Below are 19,751 nucleotides of genomic sequence, written 5' to 3'. Positions count from 1 at the left end.
GTCTCAAAAATTTAAAAACTGTGCATTAAATCATTAATTCAATTCAATTCAATTAAGAATCATTAATTCAATTCAATTCAGCATTAAGAACCCATGTGCCAAAAAGAGCAAAGAAAGGAAAAAAAAGGAATTACATGTGCAAAAATATTTATAATAATTTTTTTTTAGAGACCCAGAACTGGAAAACAGAAGTGGTATCTATTAATTAGGAAAAATCTAAACAAATTAACAGTAACTAAAAGTGACAGAAGAAATGATGACGATGATGAAGATGGTTTTAAACAAACTTAGGAAGAACAAGGTAGTTTATATTTAACAATTGGCTCTCCTGGGGGAAAAAATGTAGGCATGATACCATTTTAATTTTAATCTACATTTTTAAACATTTTCTCCACTGCTTTCTCAAGTTAGACAATCAACAAAACAATTAATCAAGCTTAAATCATCACTGGCTGATGTAAATGTTCCCAATGAAAATTTTACAGTCAGCTTTTCAGTAGGCTTGAACCAGTTCTAATACATCTTTAACTTATGAACTGATACAGAAGCAGTTTATATAATAATAATATTATGAAGAGAGACAACTCTGAAAGACTTTAAGAACTCTTCAATGACACAATTCTAGGCGAGTCATGAAATCACTCCACCTCTTGTAGATTCATGGTACTGATTAATACACAAATATACAGACACACATATTAACATGGAAAAGTTTCTTTGAAGATTTATTAAGGGAGAAATGAGTTAACTGGAAATAAAAAAATGCATGCCCAATTCTAAACCGTTTATTCCCTGAATCTCAGTGTATTAATCTGTAAAATTAAAGCATTGAATAAGATGGTTTCTAAGGTTTTGTCCAGTTCCAAATCCTATGACTTTTTAAGTACAAGGAGATATTCTGCCAGCTTGTGGAAACCATTAAATTATAACCTATTAACTATGATAATTCAAATTTAAAACCTTTTCTTTCCTTTAAATAAAAACTTCCTCATTTCCAAAGGAATCCAATATTAAACACATAATGTAAAAAAGGAATTAGTAACTCTTCATACTTCTAAGCAAGAAGCATGCTACTCTCACTATCAGATAAAATCTAAGTCTGAAAACACCTCAGATATCATCACCTAGTCCAAATCATACCTGGACAAGAATAGCTGTATTCCTAACAAGTGAATAGTCAAACTGTTTTTGAACATTTTCTGTGCTAGGAAACTTCATATCTCATTAAGTTGGTCTATTCCACAAGAGAACAGTTCTAATCATGATTAGAAAGCAGGACATCGTCCTACAAAAGAGATAGAAAAGTCAGAAAAGTGAGGAGGGATAAGTGAGGGGCTGCATGCATGCTACACTGACTGGCTCAGTGTGTGCCTACCCTATGCCCATAGGCGCGGGTAACCTGTTGAACCCCATTCGTGATGGGGATCGGGGATTGCAGTTATTCCCCATGAACGAGGAATTCCCAATAAGTGCGGGTCATTGATTAAGTCCCTGCCCTTTGTACACACCGCCCGTCGCTACTACCGACCAAGAAGGAGAAATCAAAGGATTCAGAGAAGTAAATGAAAATGAGGCTTGAGAAAATTTAACAATTAAGAATTCCTTGGTAACCTAAGTTCAGAAGGTAACTCAGAGGAAATCTGATCTATCCTCTTCATTTTTACAGATGAGAACATTGAGGTCCAGAATGTAGTGTTCCAATTAGTTTTCTGGAGGTCTTGGAGCAACCTTCAGTAGAGTAATCACAAGAATTGCCAGGTGTTAAAGTCCAAATCCTTTATAATCTCCTTCACAATCCACATTCCTTGCCTGGGGCTTTGGCAGGTTTCTTGGAGGCATTCTGGACTCTTGGTTTCAGTGGAGAAATGAAAGAGAGCCTGCTACCATAGTGGTATGAAAGGGAGTCAATGAATCTGACTGAGTTTGTCCCAGCTTATATGATCTATTTTAATTACATTATTGTAGGTGTGAATCTTGTAGAACTATATTAAGTTCAGTACATGTACTGAACTAGAGAACTATTAATCACCATGCTAAACTAGATAACCATTGTCTATCAATTCCACTGATTTAGCACCTTGTAAGAACCCTTGTTTCAAGTACAGAGTTCTGGCCCATAACACCGAATGATTAAATGATTTTTTCAAAATAATATAGGTAGTAAGTGCAAGAAGTAGAATTTCAACTGAGGGTGGAACTGGCTTAAAATCTTCTCTAAGAATTTGCCTGCTCTACCACTTGGTGCATACACATTTAGCATCATAATTACTTCATTATTTAATGTACCCTTCATCAAGATCACCTTTCCCTCCTTTTCTCTTTTAGATTTTTACTTTTACTTTATCTGAGTTCAGAATTGCTTACCTTGCCCTTACTTCACCTGAAGCATAATAAATTTTGTTCCAGCCTTTTTACCTTTGCTCTGTACTTATCTGTCTCAAGTGTGTTTCTTGTAAACAACATATTGTTTTTTAATCCATTTATATTTGCTTCTGTTTTGAGTTCATCCCATTCACACTCACAGTTATGATTACTAGCTCTGTATTTCCCTCTATCCTATTTTCTCCCCTGTAAATACTTTTATTCTCTCTTTCCATCTTATCCTTAGTCTTGTATTTACCCACTTCCCACTACTTTATCCTATCACTCCTTCCCCCTTAATATTTAACCTACACCACCTACTACTTCTTTATCTTCTATCAATCTTTCCCTCCTCTTACCTTTCTCCTTAGTGTTTCTGCCTTCTCTTCTCTCCTGTATCTCCCTTTTCTTTTCCTTTCTCCTCCTACTTCTTTATATGGTTAGATAAATTTCTATACCCAACTGAATGATTAAATTTTTCCCTCTTAAAATCAAAACTGATGAGATCAAGTTTTAGACAATGCTCATCCCCCTCCCTTCTTTCCCTCTATTGTAATGATTTTGGACTTCTTCATGTGAATTGTCCCAATATACCTCTCCTTTCCTCTTTTTCTTATGGTACTGATACATAAACCAGGAAGGGCCAAAACAGAGAAAGAAAATTATATATCAATCTCCCTAATGAATATTGATGTGAAAAATTTAAATAAAACATTAGCAAAAAGCAATTTATCAGTGGAATAACTATGACCAAGTGGGACTTATACCAGAAATGCAGGTCTGGTACAATATCAGGAAAACTACTACCATAAACTGAGGGAAGATGTTGGGGATGGCAGACCTTTTTCCAGCCTTTAATGTCTTTTTCTTTGATGTCATCACAAAAGGGACCATTCACAACCACACCCTCAGTCCATGTGATGTTCCTCTCTGTCTGCCCTGTGACCTCAACCTTCCCCTCTCGGAATTACACAAATCTAACCACAAAATAAACAAAAGAGACACCAGGAAGATTAATAGGATGCTAGAAAACCTAGATATGATAAATCTCTGGAGAAATTTTTCCAAATTACCCCCCCTCCCTCGACTCCCTCCCCCCGATGACAGGCAATCCCATACATTTTACATGTGTTACAATAAAACCTAGATATGTGTGTAAATCCAATTTTCTTGTTGCACCTTAAGTATTAGATTCCGAAGGTAGACCTGGGTAGATAGACAGTAGTGCTAACAATTTACATTCACTTCCCAGTGTTCCTTCTCTGGGTGCAGTTATTTCTGTCCATAATTGATCAACTGGAAGTGAGTTGGATCTTCTTTATGTTGAAGATATCCACTTCCATCAGAATACATCTTCATACAGCATTGAAGTGTACAGTGATCTTCTGGTTCTATTCATTTCACTTAGCATCAGTTGATGTAAGTCTCTCCAAGCCTCTCTGTATTCCTCCTGCTGGTCATTTCTTACAGAGCAATAATATTCCATAACCTTCATATACCATAATTTACCCAACCATTCTCCAATTGATGGACATCCATTCAACTTCCAGTTTCTAGCTACAACAAAAAGAGCTGCCACAAACATTTTGGCACATACAGGTCCCTTTCCCCTCCTCAGTATTTCTTTGGGATATAAGCCCAATAACAGCAATGCTGGGTCAAAGGGTACGCACAGTTTGATAACTTTTTGGGCATAGTTCCAAATTGCTCTCCAGAATGGCTGGATTCTTTCACAACTCCAACAACAATGTATCAGTGTCCCAGTTTTCCCACAGCCCCTCCAACATTCATCATTATTTGTTCCTGTCATCTTAGCCAATCTGACAGGTGTATAGTGGTATCTCAGAGTTGTCTTAATTTGCATTTCTCTGATCAGTAGTGATTTGGAACACTCTTTCATATGAGTGGATATAATTTCAATTTCATCATCTGAGAATTGTCTGTTCATATCCTTTGACCATTTATCAATTGGAGAATAGTTTGATTTCTTATAAATTAGGGAAAAACTGACCATTTATTAAGGTATAAAAACCTCATAGTCAGAAATAGTAAATGTTTCCTTTTCAGACTATAATGCATAAATAAAGGGCCAGAGAAATTAGATATGGATCCACACTTAACACCATATACCAAGATAAGATCAAAATGAGTCTATGATTTAGGCATAAAGAATGAGATCATAAATAAATTAGAGAAACAGAGAATAGTCTACCTCTCAGACCTGTGGAGGAGGAAGGAATTTATGACCAGAGGAGAATTAGAGATCATTATCGATCACAAAATAGAAGATTTTGATTACATCAAACTAAAAAGTTTCTGTACAAACAATACTAATGCAAACAAGATTAGAAAGGAAGTAACAAATTGGGAAAATGTTTTTAAAGTTAAAGGTTCTGACAAAGGTTTCATTTCCAAAATATATAGAGAACTGACCCTAGTTTATAAGAAATCAAACCATTATCCAATTGATAAATGGTCAAAGGATATGAACAAACAATTCTCAGATGATGAAATTGAAATTATATCCACTCATATGAAAGAGTGTTCCAAATCACTACTGATCAGAGAAATACAAATTAAGACAACTCTGAGATACCACTATACACCTGTCAGATTGGCTAAGATGACAGGAACAAATAATGATGAATGTTGGAGGGGATGTGGGAAAACTGGGACACTAATACATTGTTGGTGAAGTTGTGAAAGAATCCAACCATTCTGGAGAGCAATCTGGAACTATGCCCAAAAAGTTATCAAACTGTGCATACCCTTTGACCCAGCATTGCTGTTATTGGGCTTATATCCCAAAGAAATACTGAGGAGGGGAAAGGGACCTGTATGTGCCAAAATGTTTGTTGCTAAATGTTTCATAGTGGCTAGAAACTGGAAGATGAATGGTTGTCCATCAATTGGAGAATGGTTGGGTAAATTATGGTATATGAAGGTTATGGAATATTATTGCTCTGTAAGAAATGACCAGCAGTACGAATCCAGAGAGGTTTGGAGAGACTTACATGAACTGATGCTGAGTGAAATGAACAGAACCAGAAGATCGTTGTACACTTCAACAACAATACTGTATGAAGATGTATTCTGATGGAAGTGGATATCTTCAACATAAAGAAGATCCAACTCACTTCCAGTTGATCAATGATGGACAGAAACAACTACACTCAGAGAAGGAACACTGGGAAGTGAATGTAAATTGTTAGCACTACTGTCTATCTACCCAGGTTACTTATACCTTCGGAATCTAATACTTAATGTGCAACAAGAAAATGGTATTTACACACATATATTGTATCTAGGTTATACTGTAACACATGTAAAATGTATGGGATTGCCTGTCATCTAGGGAAGGGAGTAGAGGGAGGGAGGGGAAAATTTGGAAAAATGAATACAAGGGATAATGTTATTAAAAAAAAATTACTCATGCATATATACAGTCAAAAAATTTATAATTATAAAATTAAAAAATAAAAATTTAAAAAACAAAAACAAAACAAAAACAAAAATAAAGGGCCAGGAAAAAAAGATAAAAACAAATTGGAATTTAAATAATCTAATTCTAAAGAATGGCTGGATCAAACAACAAATCAAAAAAAATTCCATAATTTCATCCAAGAAAATGACAAGAATGAGACAACACACTAACCTATGAGATGCAGCCAAAGCAGTTCTTTGATACATAAATACATAAATAAAATAGAGAAAGAAGAAATCAATGAAGTGGGCATGCAAGTAAACTAGAAAAAGAACAAATTAACCCCCCTCAAGTAAATACCAAATTAGAAATTTTGAAATTCAAAGGAGAGATATATAATCAAAAGAGATATAATAAAGTAAAGACTAAAAAAAACTATTGAGCTAATAAACAAAACTAAGTTTTTATGAAAAAACTAACAAAATAGACAAACCTTTGACTAATTTGATCAGAAAAAGGAAAGGGAAAAAAAAGAAATTACTAGCATCAAAAATGAAAAGGGTAAACTAATTACCAATGAAATTAAAGCAATAATCAGGAGCTATTTTGCCCTGTATGTATGGTAACAAACCTGATAATCTAATCAAAATGTATGAATATTCACAAAATATAAATTGCCCAGATTAACAGAAGAAACAAAATATTAAAAATAAAATATTTTAGAAAAAGAAATTGAACAAGTCACCAATGAACTCCATAAGAAAAAGGGCTAGAATTCACAAGTGAATTCTACCAAACATTTAGAGAACCATTAATTCCAATACTATGTAAACTATTTGGAAAAATAGATAAAGAATACTTAATAACTTAATAAACAAATTCCTTCTATGACGCAAATATGGTACTGATACTTAAACCAAGAAGGGCCAAAACAGAGAAAGAAAAGTACAGACCAATCTCCCTAATGAATATTGATGTGAAAATTTTAAATAAAACATTAGCAAAGAGATTACAGCAATATATCAGTGGAATAATCCACTATGACCAAGTGGGATTTAAACCCACTTACAGGTCTGGTTCAATATCAGGAAAACTACTATCATAAACTGAGGGTGGAAAACCTTGGACATGGATTCAGTAACATGATTTTATTATTAATTATATTATTTATTATTACTGTTTTTGCCCTAGTACTGTATTTTGGCATGTAATAGATACTTAATAAATGTTGATAATCATTCTGGAGATGTAAATCTTTCAAAGTTGAGTCAAACTTTGAAAACAAAACACTTTAATAAGAAAGTGAAAGAAAAACCGTGCTTCTAAATACTCCCTACTTATGAAAATTCATAACAGTGGTTAAACTTGTACACAAAAATACTCTGGCACTTGTTAGTAAAGGCCTGAAATTGTTAGGGAAAACCCCTATAAAACACATTTACTAACTCCACTGGGCTTAGAACATTTTTAAAAGGGAAAATTCTGGAAACAATTTTTTTCTTTCCCAGAACTCCCATTTTTTTTCTTTCCACCTCCCTCACTCCTTCACAGAAGTAATGAACAAAACATCACTAAGAATGTATCTATTGAAAAACGAGAAAGAAACGATATAACAATAAGGAATTATCAGAGAGAAAAATACTGCAATCTCCACAAAAACTCCTTAAAGGAAACATTAGTTATTAGTCATTTAAATCATTCAGGATTGTATATTTAAAAGAAATAGCAAGTTATATACAAATAAATTTGCAGTTTCATCTTTTTAAAAAATTTACCATGTTATGGAGAGGCTTATTTTATTTCATAAATTTAAAATAAAATGTTTAAAGTGAGACTTAAAAACTTAAATAATAAATGTTTAAAGTGAGACTTAAAAACTTAAAAAAAGTGAGACAAGTTTATTGTCCATCATCATAGAATTAGTCTTCTGAGGCAGAATTTGAACCCAAATCTTCCTAAGTCCAATTTCATCACTTTGTTTTGAGATCTCTTTTCTTGTCTTTTCCGAGATATAGATGCCTCTCTTGAATCAGGTTGCAGTTTCTACATTCTTCAATGGGATTAAGGGATTCATTCATTGATTACTACTCTTTTCAAAAAGGTGTTATGTCCTGGTCTAATCTCATTTCTTAGGAAGCTGCAAACACAGCATTTTATTTTTTACCTTAGAAATTATAAAGAATTTATTGAACAGAAGACTGGAGCGGTATGATCAATTTTAACCTGAAAAGCTCTTTTTTTTTTTTTTTTTTTTTTTTTTAAACAATAACATGGTAAGATAGAGAGGTAAAAAAAAGTTTTCCAGCAGCAACATAATAAAGAACAGATTAGAGGGGAGAAAACCCACCTATAAGGAAGCTACTGAACTGCAAAAGTTAAGGAAGCTGATAATAAGGACTGATAGCAATATTGGGAAAACGGAAAACTTGTTCCAAGTCATAATATGTGATTGTCACAGTCAGGATTTGAATCTAGGTTTTCTGGCTCTGAAATGGATTCGTGGAGGAACCTTCACATTTTCTCATTTCAAATTTGATGACAGCATGGATTAAAAGAAGGCTGGGTTAAAAATAAAAGATTTCTGATTATCTGCAAACTTTTCAACAGTTAATCAATTAACCATCAATTAAGCCCTCTAAAATGTGTCAGGCACTAAGTAAATAAATACAAAACAGATGGTTTTGAGAAGCTACAGACTGTTCCAGAAAACTTTTTATACTTTTGGTCTTACAAACAAACAAAAAAAATCAGCGAAAAAGGAATTAGCTAGGCTAACTTTTAAGATTATAACAATGAAAATGGTCATTTTGAAACTGTAATTTAAAAAAAAAAGAAGAAAAAAAGGAAAAAGGAAGTAGGAAAAGAAGGAAATATAGAGAGGGAAATAGAAAAGAGAGAAAAGGAAAAAAGAAGAGAGGAAGGAAGGAAATGAAAAGGAATCTCAAAAAGTGGTCCAAATTCTTGTTCTTTTCTTTCCAGGCACTTCATGCCACTTTAATAATACCCTATTCTTCTCTCTCTACACTATCTGTTAAAAAGTCATTAAATAGAGATCAGACTAGCAAAAGCCCTGTCAAATTTACTAGAGGATAAAAGAGTTTGGAATGTAGGATGGCAATTATTTATAGCTAAAAATAAAAATAAAAAAAATTCATGATCTATGCCCATTCTAGAATTGAGGTTAATTTAATACTCCAAAGTGTTTTGGGAATTCTTTTGTACAAAAAGAATTTTGTCCTCCAATTCCTCCCTATCCTTTTTGAGAATCCAGTAGAGACTCAGGACTTTGCCTACTTCCAGGGATTGAGGTAGTAAGTGATCTTTAGAGGAACAATAGCATTTGAATTATGATTTTTTTTTTCTGCAACCTAAAATATTCCTGCTCCACCTCTACATTTTAAATAGGTTATACCTATCCAGGAGAGGAAAGGCATTTTTTCATATACCATCTAAAGATACATGATCTTACATAAAGTTTGAAACAACAATAACAAATAATGATTCTTTACCTGTCAATAAACTGGTCAATTATGACAATATCTCCGGGTTGAATTTCTTCTCTTAAAGAGCCACAAGCAGTAGTCACTATAACGTGAGTGCAGCCCTCTTCCTTTAAGGCCCAAATGTTTGCTTGGAAGTTGATATTTGAAGGCATGATGGTATGCTGCCTTCCATGTCTACAGGAAAAAAGACAAAAGAAGAAAACACAAGACCTTTTCTTTTTGGTAAAGGTATGTTGGTGGGAGAATCAATTGAAGTTGACTTGACTTGCCCAGGGTCAGACAGTTAAGTGTCTGAGGTTATGTTTGAATTCAAATCCTCTTGAATCCAAGGCCAGTGATCTATCTACTGGGACACCTAGCTGTCCCCTTTTTAAATTATCAAAGTAAAATGTCCATTATTCTGAATTATTAAACACTTTAAACCTCAAATCGCAGAATGATGGTTACAGCCAGAAAAGGGAAAAAGTTTTTTGCTTTGGATGGCAATTGTGGTTAAGTAACTTGCCCAGGATCACACAGTTAGTGTCTTGAAGCAGAATTTGAACTCAGGTCTTCTTGGCTCCAGGGCCAATGGTGTTTCCATTCACTACCTAACTGTCCCCAGAGGTAAAGATTTTAAAAAAACATAGATATTCCAGACAAATATTATCAATAACAGTTATCCTTTTCATATCTTGGGGCTTAGGGATGCCATACCTAAAAGGATATTGTATATATCTATCTATATTATATATACATACACACACATATATAATTTTTACAGTTATATAATTTAAACACATTTGAAAATGAAAGGGAAAAAAATTCTAATAAAAGAGACAACCTAATGAAAGCATACAATGGGGGCAGCTAGGTGCCACAGTGAGAGCACCAGCCTTGAAGTCAGGAGGACCTGAGTTCAAATCTGGCCCCCAACACTTTACACTTTCTAGATATGTGCCCCTGAGCAAGTCACTTATTTTGCCTCATCAAAATAAAACAAAAACAAAAAAAGAAAATATACAATAGATGGGTAACAATAAAGGACTTGGGCACAACAAATAACTCAGATGCTGAATATAAATCCCTTAGCTGTGATATTCATATTCTATAAAAAAGGACAGCTCTGTTTTAGTTTTGAAGACAAAATATTAATAAGGCTTCAGGGGAGCCAAATTAGGGATAATATAATAAAACAGGAGGAGAAATAAAATCATCTATTCATGACTTTAACCTTCAACAATCACCAACAGAATTTACCAAAAAGAGAACATTGATTCACTGATCAAATATCAAAAAATACTTTCGTTCAAAACTGACCATTCTGTAGCAAAAAAAAAAAAAATCCAAATAATAAATAATCAGCTCTTTTCACTGAAATCTGAGAAGCTATTTAATTCTGACTTCCTTTAGTGATCTTTTCAATATAAACAAAACTTATTCTACTATCCCAGAAATAAGTGCCTTTATTTTGACAGTCTTTAATTTTAAGGCAGTGAACAAATAGGACTGAGGTTTCACCAGCTTTGTCACATATAATTTTTGCCATTCTACAAAAGATTTTGGGTGACATTTAGAGATTAACTAACAAGCAATTTTAATTTGAAATTTAGCTGAAGTTTTTAAAGAAAACACTAATAAAATTTTAAAGGCCAGATCATTACTACCCTCCTTGCCAAATAAGATTAAAAAAAAAAAAAAGTCAAATCCTACTTAAAATAAAAGAAAGTTATAACTGGTGGCACAATGAAAAGGATTTGACTAGATTTGGAGTCACAGAATCTGGGTTCAATCTGGTCTTTTGCTTTGGACACATCAATTAACCTCTTTAGGTAATCTGTAAAAGGTGGATGGTTGGATTTTGTGGTGGTCTCTAAAGTCCTTTCTAGCTTTAAATCTGTGATTCTCTTTTGTTGTTCTTGTAGGTTTTCTGATTTTGTTTTTTGTTGTTGCTGTTTTGCTAAGGCAATGGGATTAAGTGTCACAAGGCAAGGAAGGTCACAAAGCGAGGAAGTGTTAAGTGTCTGAGACCAAGTTGGAACTCAGGTTCTCCTGACTTCAGAGCTGGTATTCTATCCACTACACCACCTACTGCCCCTAAATTTGTGATTGTTTACCTTGCAAGCAGGACACAGTCAACATTTTTTATCTTCCCCAAAATCAAGGCATCTGATGGCTGCTCATTATGTGGAAAGAAAAACACACAAGCACTGGTAAGAAATTAAATGATCATCATTTAAAGAAAACTTTAATTCATCCCAAGAAGATACACCCCATGAAAATAAATATTCCTGCCTTCACACATGAAAATGCTACCTTGTCAGGTGAACAAACAGGTGATCTAGCTTACTAGGTAGGAGAGGTAATGGGACTATTTATGTTCTCATTGAACTTCTTTGTGGTCAATGGTTTAAATTCTCTTGCAATTGACTAGAACTGAAAATATATTCAGTCTTGTAAGGCATACATATACTTCTGTATTAAGTGAGACAACTACTGGAGAAATCAGCCTAATAATCTCAGTCCTTTTTAGTCTCATGTTCTAAGTCACCCAAGTTAGATACAGAATATTTCGCCCAAGTAAGAAGTTTTTAGTAGGGGGGAAAAGATCCTTCAAACCTACTCAAACTTTGACTTTTAAAGATCATCAAAATATGCTCAGAATGAGTTCTCCCTTATATTGAGTAAGAAAGATAAGAGGAAAAAGTATGGAATAGTGACAATAAATCTTAAAAAGTAAAAGTTGTGACTATTTTTTGCTAATTGTCTAAAAAAAGAAATGATATGGGAGGATAGGGACTGGATGGCTCCTGGAAGTCCTTTTGAGTCCTAAATCTAATGCTATGTACAAATTATTTTACATATGCAAAATGAGTCAATAATTCAGTTTTACTTTTAGTTAAGTGAGATGGGTCTCTTTAAGAATTATTTGCCACTTCCTATCTCAGCATATTGTGCACTCTCCCTTCAAAATAAATTGTGTATTCTAATAATGCCTATATGCCTTATCTTAACTTTGCCAAAATAATACATTTCCCCCATTATTATTGAAAATCTGATGGAAACTATACCTAGACATATGAAAAGGTTTTTTTTTTTTTTTAAATCCAAGGGTTTTTGCCATACATTCTCTTCAAATCTAGTTTGTATAAAATTTGATGTGTCCTTTAATTATTATTTTTATTAGGCATATACATTTTTTCCATTTTAAAAAATATACCAATTTATTGGCATGATCTGCATTTAAAAACAGATCAATGTGGTTGAGGTTCTATAAGGAAATTTGAATTTCACTTTAAAAAATATCAAAACATTCAGAGAAAAAAGTAAGCAGTATTTGATTTACAATATCAACCTTGCCATATGGTGTGTCAACATATTTTTCAGTTCTTCCCTCCAAAATTTCAGGATCATCCAGACCAGTTCCACCAATAATCCCGATCTAAGGGAAGAAAAAGAGAAAAATCATGTGGTTTGCCCTAATAGCACTATTTTAAAATAAGAATTATTCAGTGATTTTTTTTTTTTATCCTTCTATTTTCTTATTCCTATTTCTTTTCCTATTTTCTTTCATTGTCAAGCTCCTACCAGGGCCTCTACTTTAAGAAAAAAACTATATGAATCTTATTTCCCTTCTTAATGACTTCTAGACTCCAAAGCCACATCTCTGCAATCTAGGACTTCCCTCAGTGCTAGGAATCTCCTCATTCTGGAATATGTAGCTGTCCACATGGCTTCCAAAGCACACAGAAAATTTCTCTTCTAACATAGTTCATCCTAGGGCCTCCAATTTGTCATTTCCTGACTTTCTTCATCCTACTGGTTTTCAGCTCCTGAAAACCTAGCTGGTTTTCAGTGTGTGTGTATGTGGTCTCTTGTTAGAATATAAACTCTTTGAAGGCAAAAACAGGTTTTCTTTTTTGCTTATATATATTTCCAATACTTAGCACAATTGTTGGCACATAGTAATTGTGCCAACTGTAATAAGACATGGCTCATATCCTTCCTTTAAACTTGTGAGTATATTACCATCTTCTAACAACCACTAAAGTTCAAATGGATTGGAAGGATTGAAACTTTTAGCAAGACATTAGCTTTTCTTTTTTTAAAGTGACTGCTGGGAAAAAAAAAAAAAGTCCCAGTATAGAATGAAGCAGCTAATTCAGAATTTGTTGCTAAAGTTTAAATAAATAGTTTAACTTATCAAAATGGGTAAATCTAAATGCGAAAAAACTCAATGAAATCATCATCCTATTATCTCTGAATAGGTGTTGGAGAACCAGTGATAGGCTCTGCTTCTTTTTGGCACTTAACTAGTGAACACTTTAGATAAACACACATTTCCCTATTTAAAAAATGCACTTAATGTCAAATTTTTTTTTTTTTTTTTTTTTTGAGGCTGGGGTTAAGTATCACTGGGGTTTAAGGGTCACACAGCTAGGAAGTGTTAAGTGTCTGAGACCAGATTTGAACTTAGATCCTCCTGAATTCAAGGCTGGTGCTCTATCCACTGCGTCACCTAGCTGCCCCACTTTTTATCATTAGATTACATTCAACATACAAAGAAAAAAAGTATTGAATATAAGGCTGTGAATGTCTATTCAATTTTTTTTTTAATTCATATTTTCCAAATAACCCCCTTCCTCCCCCCGATGACAGGTAATCCTATACATTTTACATGTGTTACAATATAACCTAGATACAATATATGTGTGTAAATACCATTTTCTTGTTGCACATTAATTATTAGCTTCCGAAGGTATAAGTAACCTGGGTAGATAGACAGTGGTGCTAACAATTTACATTCACTTCCCAGTGTTCCTTCTCTGGGTGTAGTTATTTCTGTCCATCACTGATCAACTGGAAGTGAGTTGTATCTTCTTTATGTTGAAGATTTCCACTTCCATCAGAATACATCCTCATATAGTATTGTTGTTGAAGTGTATAGTGATCTTCTGGTTCTGCTCATTGTCTATTCAATTTTTTAAAAATGACCTGTTTGAGTCGCCTTCCAAAATTTATTGTTTCCTTCTCTCATTTTATTATTTTTATTTATTTCTTTATTATTTCTTTTTGGTGTGTATCTCCATTTCTTTCTTTATTTAAGTTTTTTATTTTAAAAAATATATGCATGGATAATTTGACAACATTGACCCTTGCCTAGCCTTGTGTTTCAGATTTTCCCCTTCTTCCCCCCACACCCTCCCCTAGATTGCAAGCAATCCAATATGTGTTAAATATGTAAATATGTTAAGTATGTAAAATTGTATCTCTATTTCTACCCATTAAAGTCCTCCACATAAGCTCCTTGACCCTATGACAAATAAGTATAGAATAGGAAGGCAACACAACACATGACCATGTCTAAAAATCATATTCGGCATCTCTAATCTGTCAAACTAATCTGTCAAGAGGCAGGAGGCATGCTTCATCAATCTTTTAAAGTCATAAATCTTAATGTTATTATTAATCAGATCATGAATAAAATGATCACTACAGAAACATATCATGGTATATGATATGTATATAATAACTTTGCTGAGACACCTCAGTAAGATGCTTTCTTGAAATTTAAACAAACAATATTATCTTATTTTCTCTCTACTTCTCAGGTCAAGCAGCTGTGTGGACAATAGGAAGGCAATATGCTTTGTGTTCTTTTCTTGGGCTTTTTATCCAGGATGACCTTGATGAATATATAAATCTTAAAAATTTTTATAGTAATATTAACAACAACTCACATTTATAAAGTCCTTTCAAGTCTGGAAAGCATTTTCAGAAGTAATACTGATGCTATTCTTTACAAAAGAGAAAACTGGGATTTGATCAGGTTCACTGATCATATGGTCAATGGGTGCTGCAAGTAGCATCTGGTCTTCCCAATCCAAGTCCAAGTCTATTTCTACTATGCCCATCTTTTTATTTTATTTTTTAGATAAAAATGAGAAAGCAGATATATTAGCAATGATTGCTAATAGCTTCTCAGTCAGTTGTCCCGCCCCCCCCCACATATTTATAATCCAAGTTAAAAAGACAAAATTCATTGCCTTAATTTTTCACTAGAAAACTTCCTAAGCAGGTGACTTGTCCAAAATCATACAGCTGATAGCAAGGTAAGAATTACAAACTAGGTATCCCAATTCAATCTTCTTCACAAATTTTCCCCTCAGTTTACAATTTTTACCCAAAATATTTTTGATACTTGACTTTAAAATCCATTAAACTAAATCTTTACCTTCAAATTTCCTCAAAGTATTATTTTATAATCTTTCAGAATAGGATATAAAAGAAAATGATCCTCATGGAGAGATCAACACAGAAAATACAATTAAACAACACCCACCAGACACTTTAGTCCTGCTATAACCCACCAGGACTAAAAGCAAGTGCTAGAAAATGAGATCAGAGGGAGCAGAAATAACTTGAGTTAAGTTTGCCATAATGGAATTTGAGAAGCGCTTTAAAAGGCAAATAAAATTGGGTTAAGCACAAAAATTAAAAGAATTTAAAGATAATTAAAAGATAAATGATCAAATGTCTTTTGCATTTCATTTTTAGCACCCATAGCATGGTTTAGAATGATCTAATAATTCTGGAAACTTTCCTTTGTTAAAAACATTTTAACAGCACATATAAAATAGAGAGAGGATCACCAGAATTTTGTGAAATTAACTTCAAAAGTGAGTATTTCTAGGGGGAGAAAAGAACTCTCAGTACCAATCTTTCATAGCAAAAATAATGATGAAAGGAATGAGCTAATTTTAGAAGCTATCTGTTTGGTCTTTTCCTAGTAAATTATGTGAATTAAGGCAACTTCCTTAACTTCTCTGGACTTAATTTTCATTAATAAAATGGGGTTAGACTAGGTTTGAAATAGTAAAGCGCTGAAATTAGGGGGTGGAGTAAGACAAGCCAGAGTCACTTTGGAGAACAGAGGAGAAGGGATGGGTAGATAGAGAGCTTGTGGCAGTTTTGTCCATCTCCTTTACTTCTCCCCCAAGGACTTCTGCAGATCCTGAAGTCAACAGGAAGCTAACTCGGACTTCACATGAAGTTTTTAACCTTTTTTGTGTTAAGGGGACGTCCCCTCTGGCAGTCTGGTGAAACATAGAATATAGTTTTCAAATGTATAAAACAAAATAACTATGATTACAAAGGAAACCTACTTAGTGAAATATTGTGTTCTCACTGTCTCTCATTTCCTAAACTCCAGGTTTAAGAAAGTCTAGACTAGACTTCTAGGTTTCCTTCCACATCTGAAAGTATTATCTATGACTGAAGTCATAAATTCCACCAGTTTTAATTTAACTCAACTTAATTTTAATTTAACCCAATTTAACTACTGCATCATGGAAAATTAAAATTAATCAGACTGATCTCATTTTAAAACAAGCTAAATCTCTGTGTGGCTTTATTAGATTACCAGAATACTGTTCTAATGAGAGAAATTTCAGAAGTGGTGCTGTTCAAGGCTGACAGTTGTTTCTTGCATGTTAGTGCCACCTTGTGGTACAATTTTGGAAACAAGTAAAATTTAAATTATACACTTAAAAAATTTTACTTGTTTCCAAAATTGTACCACAAAAAAAGCCCAAGTTATCAAGACATTTTCAAAGGCAAAGAAATATTAGTAGAAAATGAAATCCAAACCCATGACATATAGAGCTATACAATGCTCTCTTTGTTTGTGTTTATTGTTTTGCTTAGTCTTTCCTTAAGAAAGACTAAATGTCATTTATTTATTTATTTTATTTGTGCTAAAGTCATTTATCCAAGTTGATGCAAAACATAACATGCAAAGTACAATCCCAGGTGGTAGTGACATAAAACAAAAAAAAGTTTCTGCCCTCATGAATCTCATCTCCTAGTAGAATAGAGATAGCACTTTGTAACCCTCTTAAATCTTGACTGTTTTATCACTTGGATTCTCCCCCTCCCCCAAACATGTAACATTTTTTATTTTATTTTCTAAACTTTTTTGTTTTTGAGGGAAAAAAGCATATTTTCTTACTTTCATTATTATAATTTAAGGAATCATCTAAGTGTAATATACATAATGTATTCATGTACTTTAAAGCCCTTTTGTAATTTATGCAGATCTTTTCGGCATTTTCTTTCCTCCCAGACTATTTTTGACCATACTTCATTATATAAATTTAGCTCTGTGCCTTAAAATACTTATTTCCCTCCCCCACACCCCCAGGTTATCTTGATATTTTTTTCTTTATTTTGCTGCAATGGAATGATTGTTTTGAGTTCATGTCTTATTTGCCTTAAGATAGAAGCTTTGATGCGGGCTTCTTTGTAGAATTATAGACTATTAGAGCTAGAAAGAATGTTAGTCGAACCCCTTCGTTTTAGAAATGAAGGCAGAGAAAGTGATTTTTTCCCAGTCATAAAAAAAAAGTCAAAATCAGTCACTTGACTCTAACTCTAACCATAATAAATGCCATTTCTATATCATTTTTATGATTGCCACACAATTTAGATATGTTCCCAATTAAGTCTTACAACACTACTATGAGTGACAGCTATCCCCCATTAGGCAGAGATTAAGTCTTTGAAAGATTGCTAATATGCCAATAGTCACAATGAGAACTGGTGTGACAATGTGAGGGAGAAGGCTTCCTACTGGGATCTTCATGATTCAAAACTTCTCTACTACACTGTCTCTCTGGACCTGGTGCCCATTCCAAAACTTTTGCACAAAGAATATGTCCTTAACTAAAGCTTGTTGACTATTTAGTAACCATTTCTCATAAAAATCTCTTTTAAAAAAAGATTTATTATTATTTTGAGATTCCAAGACAACTGATGTGAAAAAACTTATGCTAATTTCTTTTAATTTCATTGACCCTTAATATCCAAAGGGCAGGATGGAGGTGAAGGGAAAATCTTATTCATTTAGGATTCTGATAAGTGAAGCTGTACTTCTGAGGAAAAGAGGGAAATTAAAATAGGCAAATGTTAAGATGTTTACTTTACAGAAGTGTGTCTTATCTCTTCCCAACCAAATTGTAAACACTTTTAAGATGAAGATTTGATTTCTAGATCTTTTCTAAAAACTGAAATAACCAGCTAAATACTGATGAATGGAATTAGTGTAGACCAGGGTAAAGTGCAAGCCACAAAGACACTTACTAAATAGTTGTTAGCTAATCAACTCAAAAATCATGTCAAGCAAAAATCAATATAAGAAATGTCTTCCTCTTGGGGAAGGAGAGGCAAGGTCTCTGCAGAAAGGGAGAAAAAATTTGGAGCACAAAGTCTTACAAAAATGATTACTGAAAACTATCTTTACATGTATTTGGGAAAATAAAATACCATTAAAAAAGAAAAAGAAATCTCTTCCCCAGAGAAAAATCATTTTAACTGTACCCCAACAGGTTATTAAAATGAAATCATATTAAACCCAATCCATTCCTGTCAATGTCAGTAACATCATTTTAATATAAAGAAGGTCCATTGTCCTATTTGTTCATCAGAAGCTGCAGTCAAATGAGTGTATAGATAAGAATTAGACCTACAATTTCATTAATTTAGGGAATGTTCCAACAAGTAAACTAGGTGGCAGAGTGGATAGAGCACCAGCCCTAAAGTCAAGAGGACCTAAGTTCAAATCTGATCTCAGACACGTAACACTTTCCTGGCTGTGTGACCCTGGGAAAGTCACTTAATCCCAATTGCCTCAGCAAAAAAAAAAAAAAAAAAAAAAAGTATGTAAGCTTCTCTGAAACTTAGCCTTAGAAAGGTTCCTAGAGGACTGAGAGGTTAAGAGTCTTGCTTGGAGTTGGAGAACATGTATCAGACATAATATATTAGAGCAGGGGTCCTCAAACTACCGCCTCAGAGCCAGATGCAGCCCGCTGAGGATGTATGTGGCCCTCCAGGTTATGGCAAAATCAGACCGGAAGTGACGTTCAACCTAAACACGGACTTCTGGCACTGGGCTGAGGTGGCAGAGACACAGTGTGAGGCAATACCAAGGGGGTGTAAGGTGTGGGGAAGGGAGAGAGATGCAGAAGATGGAGAACTGACACCCCTAGGCCTTGTAAAGTAACAGAAGCCACCACAAAAGACAGGCGCAAGGATGTACAGTGAATGCTGCACATGTCACGGTTGCTGCAGGGGGAATATATGTGCTGTCTCTGGTGTATGGGTATAGTAACAGTTAGTACTATAAGTCCCAGCTTGACTCTATCATTGTCATTATGTTGTAATGACAATGTAACGGCTTCCTCTCTAGTGCATGTTGCGGTACTGACTGCTATTGTCGCCCAGAGTGAGGCTCCTAGTACCAGGCCATGGCACTGTATCCATAGTGACCTCATGTCTGGCTGTTGTGGTCATCAGTTTTATCAATGGGTGTATATTCTGCAGTTTCATAAAGAGATGGAATATTGCTAACATATGTCATCACCTTATAATCACTGGGGATCTGACCTTAGTGCCCCCCCACTTATCCTGAGTATGAGAGGGTGCAG

General features: G+C 34.0%; 1 protein-coding gene across 2 annotated transcripts in view; it reads right to left on the bottom strand.

Annotated features, from left to right (window-relative positions):
- MTAP (methylthioadenosine phosphorylase) overlaps positions 1–19,751 on the bottom strand; it is a 62,527-nt gene that overhangs the window by 28,625 nt on the left and 14,151 nt on the right. The window contains exons 2-4 of one of the 2 annotated variants that reach the window (XM_074280738.1): positions 12,614–12,709; positions 11,385–11,443; positions 9,295–9,462 (exon numbers count right to left, since the gene is read on the bottom strand). In XM_074280738.1, the coding sequence (XP_074136839.1) occupies positions 9,295–9,462; positions 11,385–11,443; positions 12,614–12,709 (323 nt within the window). The remainder of the gene's footprint in view (positions 1–9,294; positions 9,463–11,384; positions 11,444–12,613; positions 12,710–19,751) is intronic. The other variant, XM_074280737.1, reaches the window with a different exon arrangement.

The sequence above is a fragment of the Sminthopsis crassicaudata genome, chromosome 1 (assembly GCF_048593235.1).
Source record: "Sminthopsis crassicaudata isolate SCR6 chromosome 1, ASM4859323v1, whole genome shotgun sequence".
Classification (NCBI taxonomy): domain Eukaryota; kingdom Metazoa; phylum Chordata; class Mammalia; order Dasyuromorphia; family Dasyuridae; genus Sminthopsis; species Sminthopsis crassicaudata.
Note: the sequence above shows the minus strand (reverse complement) of the source record. Positions and strands in the feature narration are given on the sequence as shown.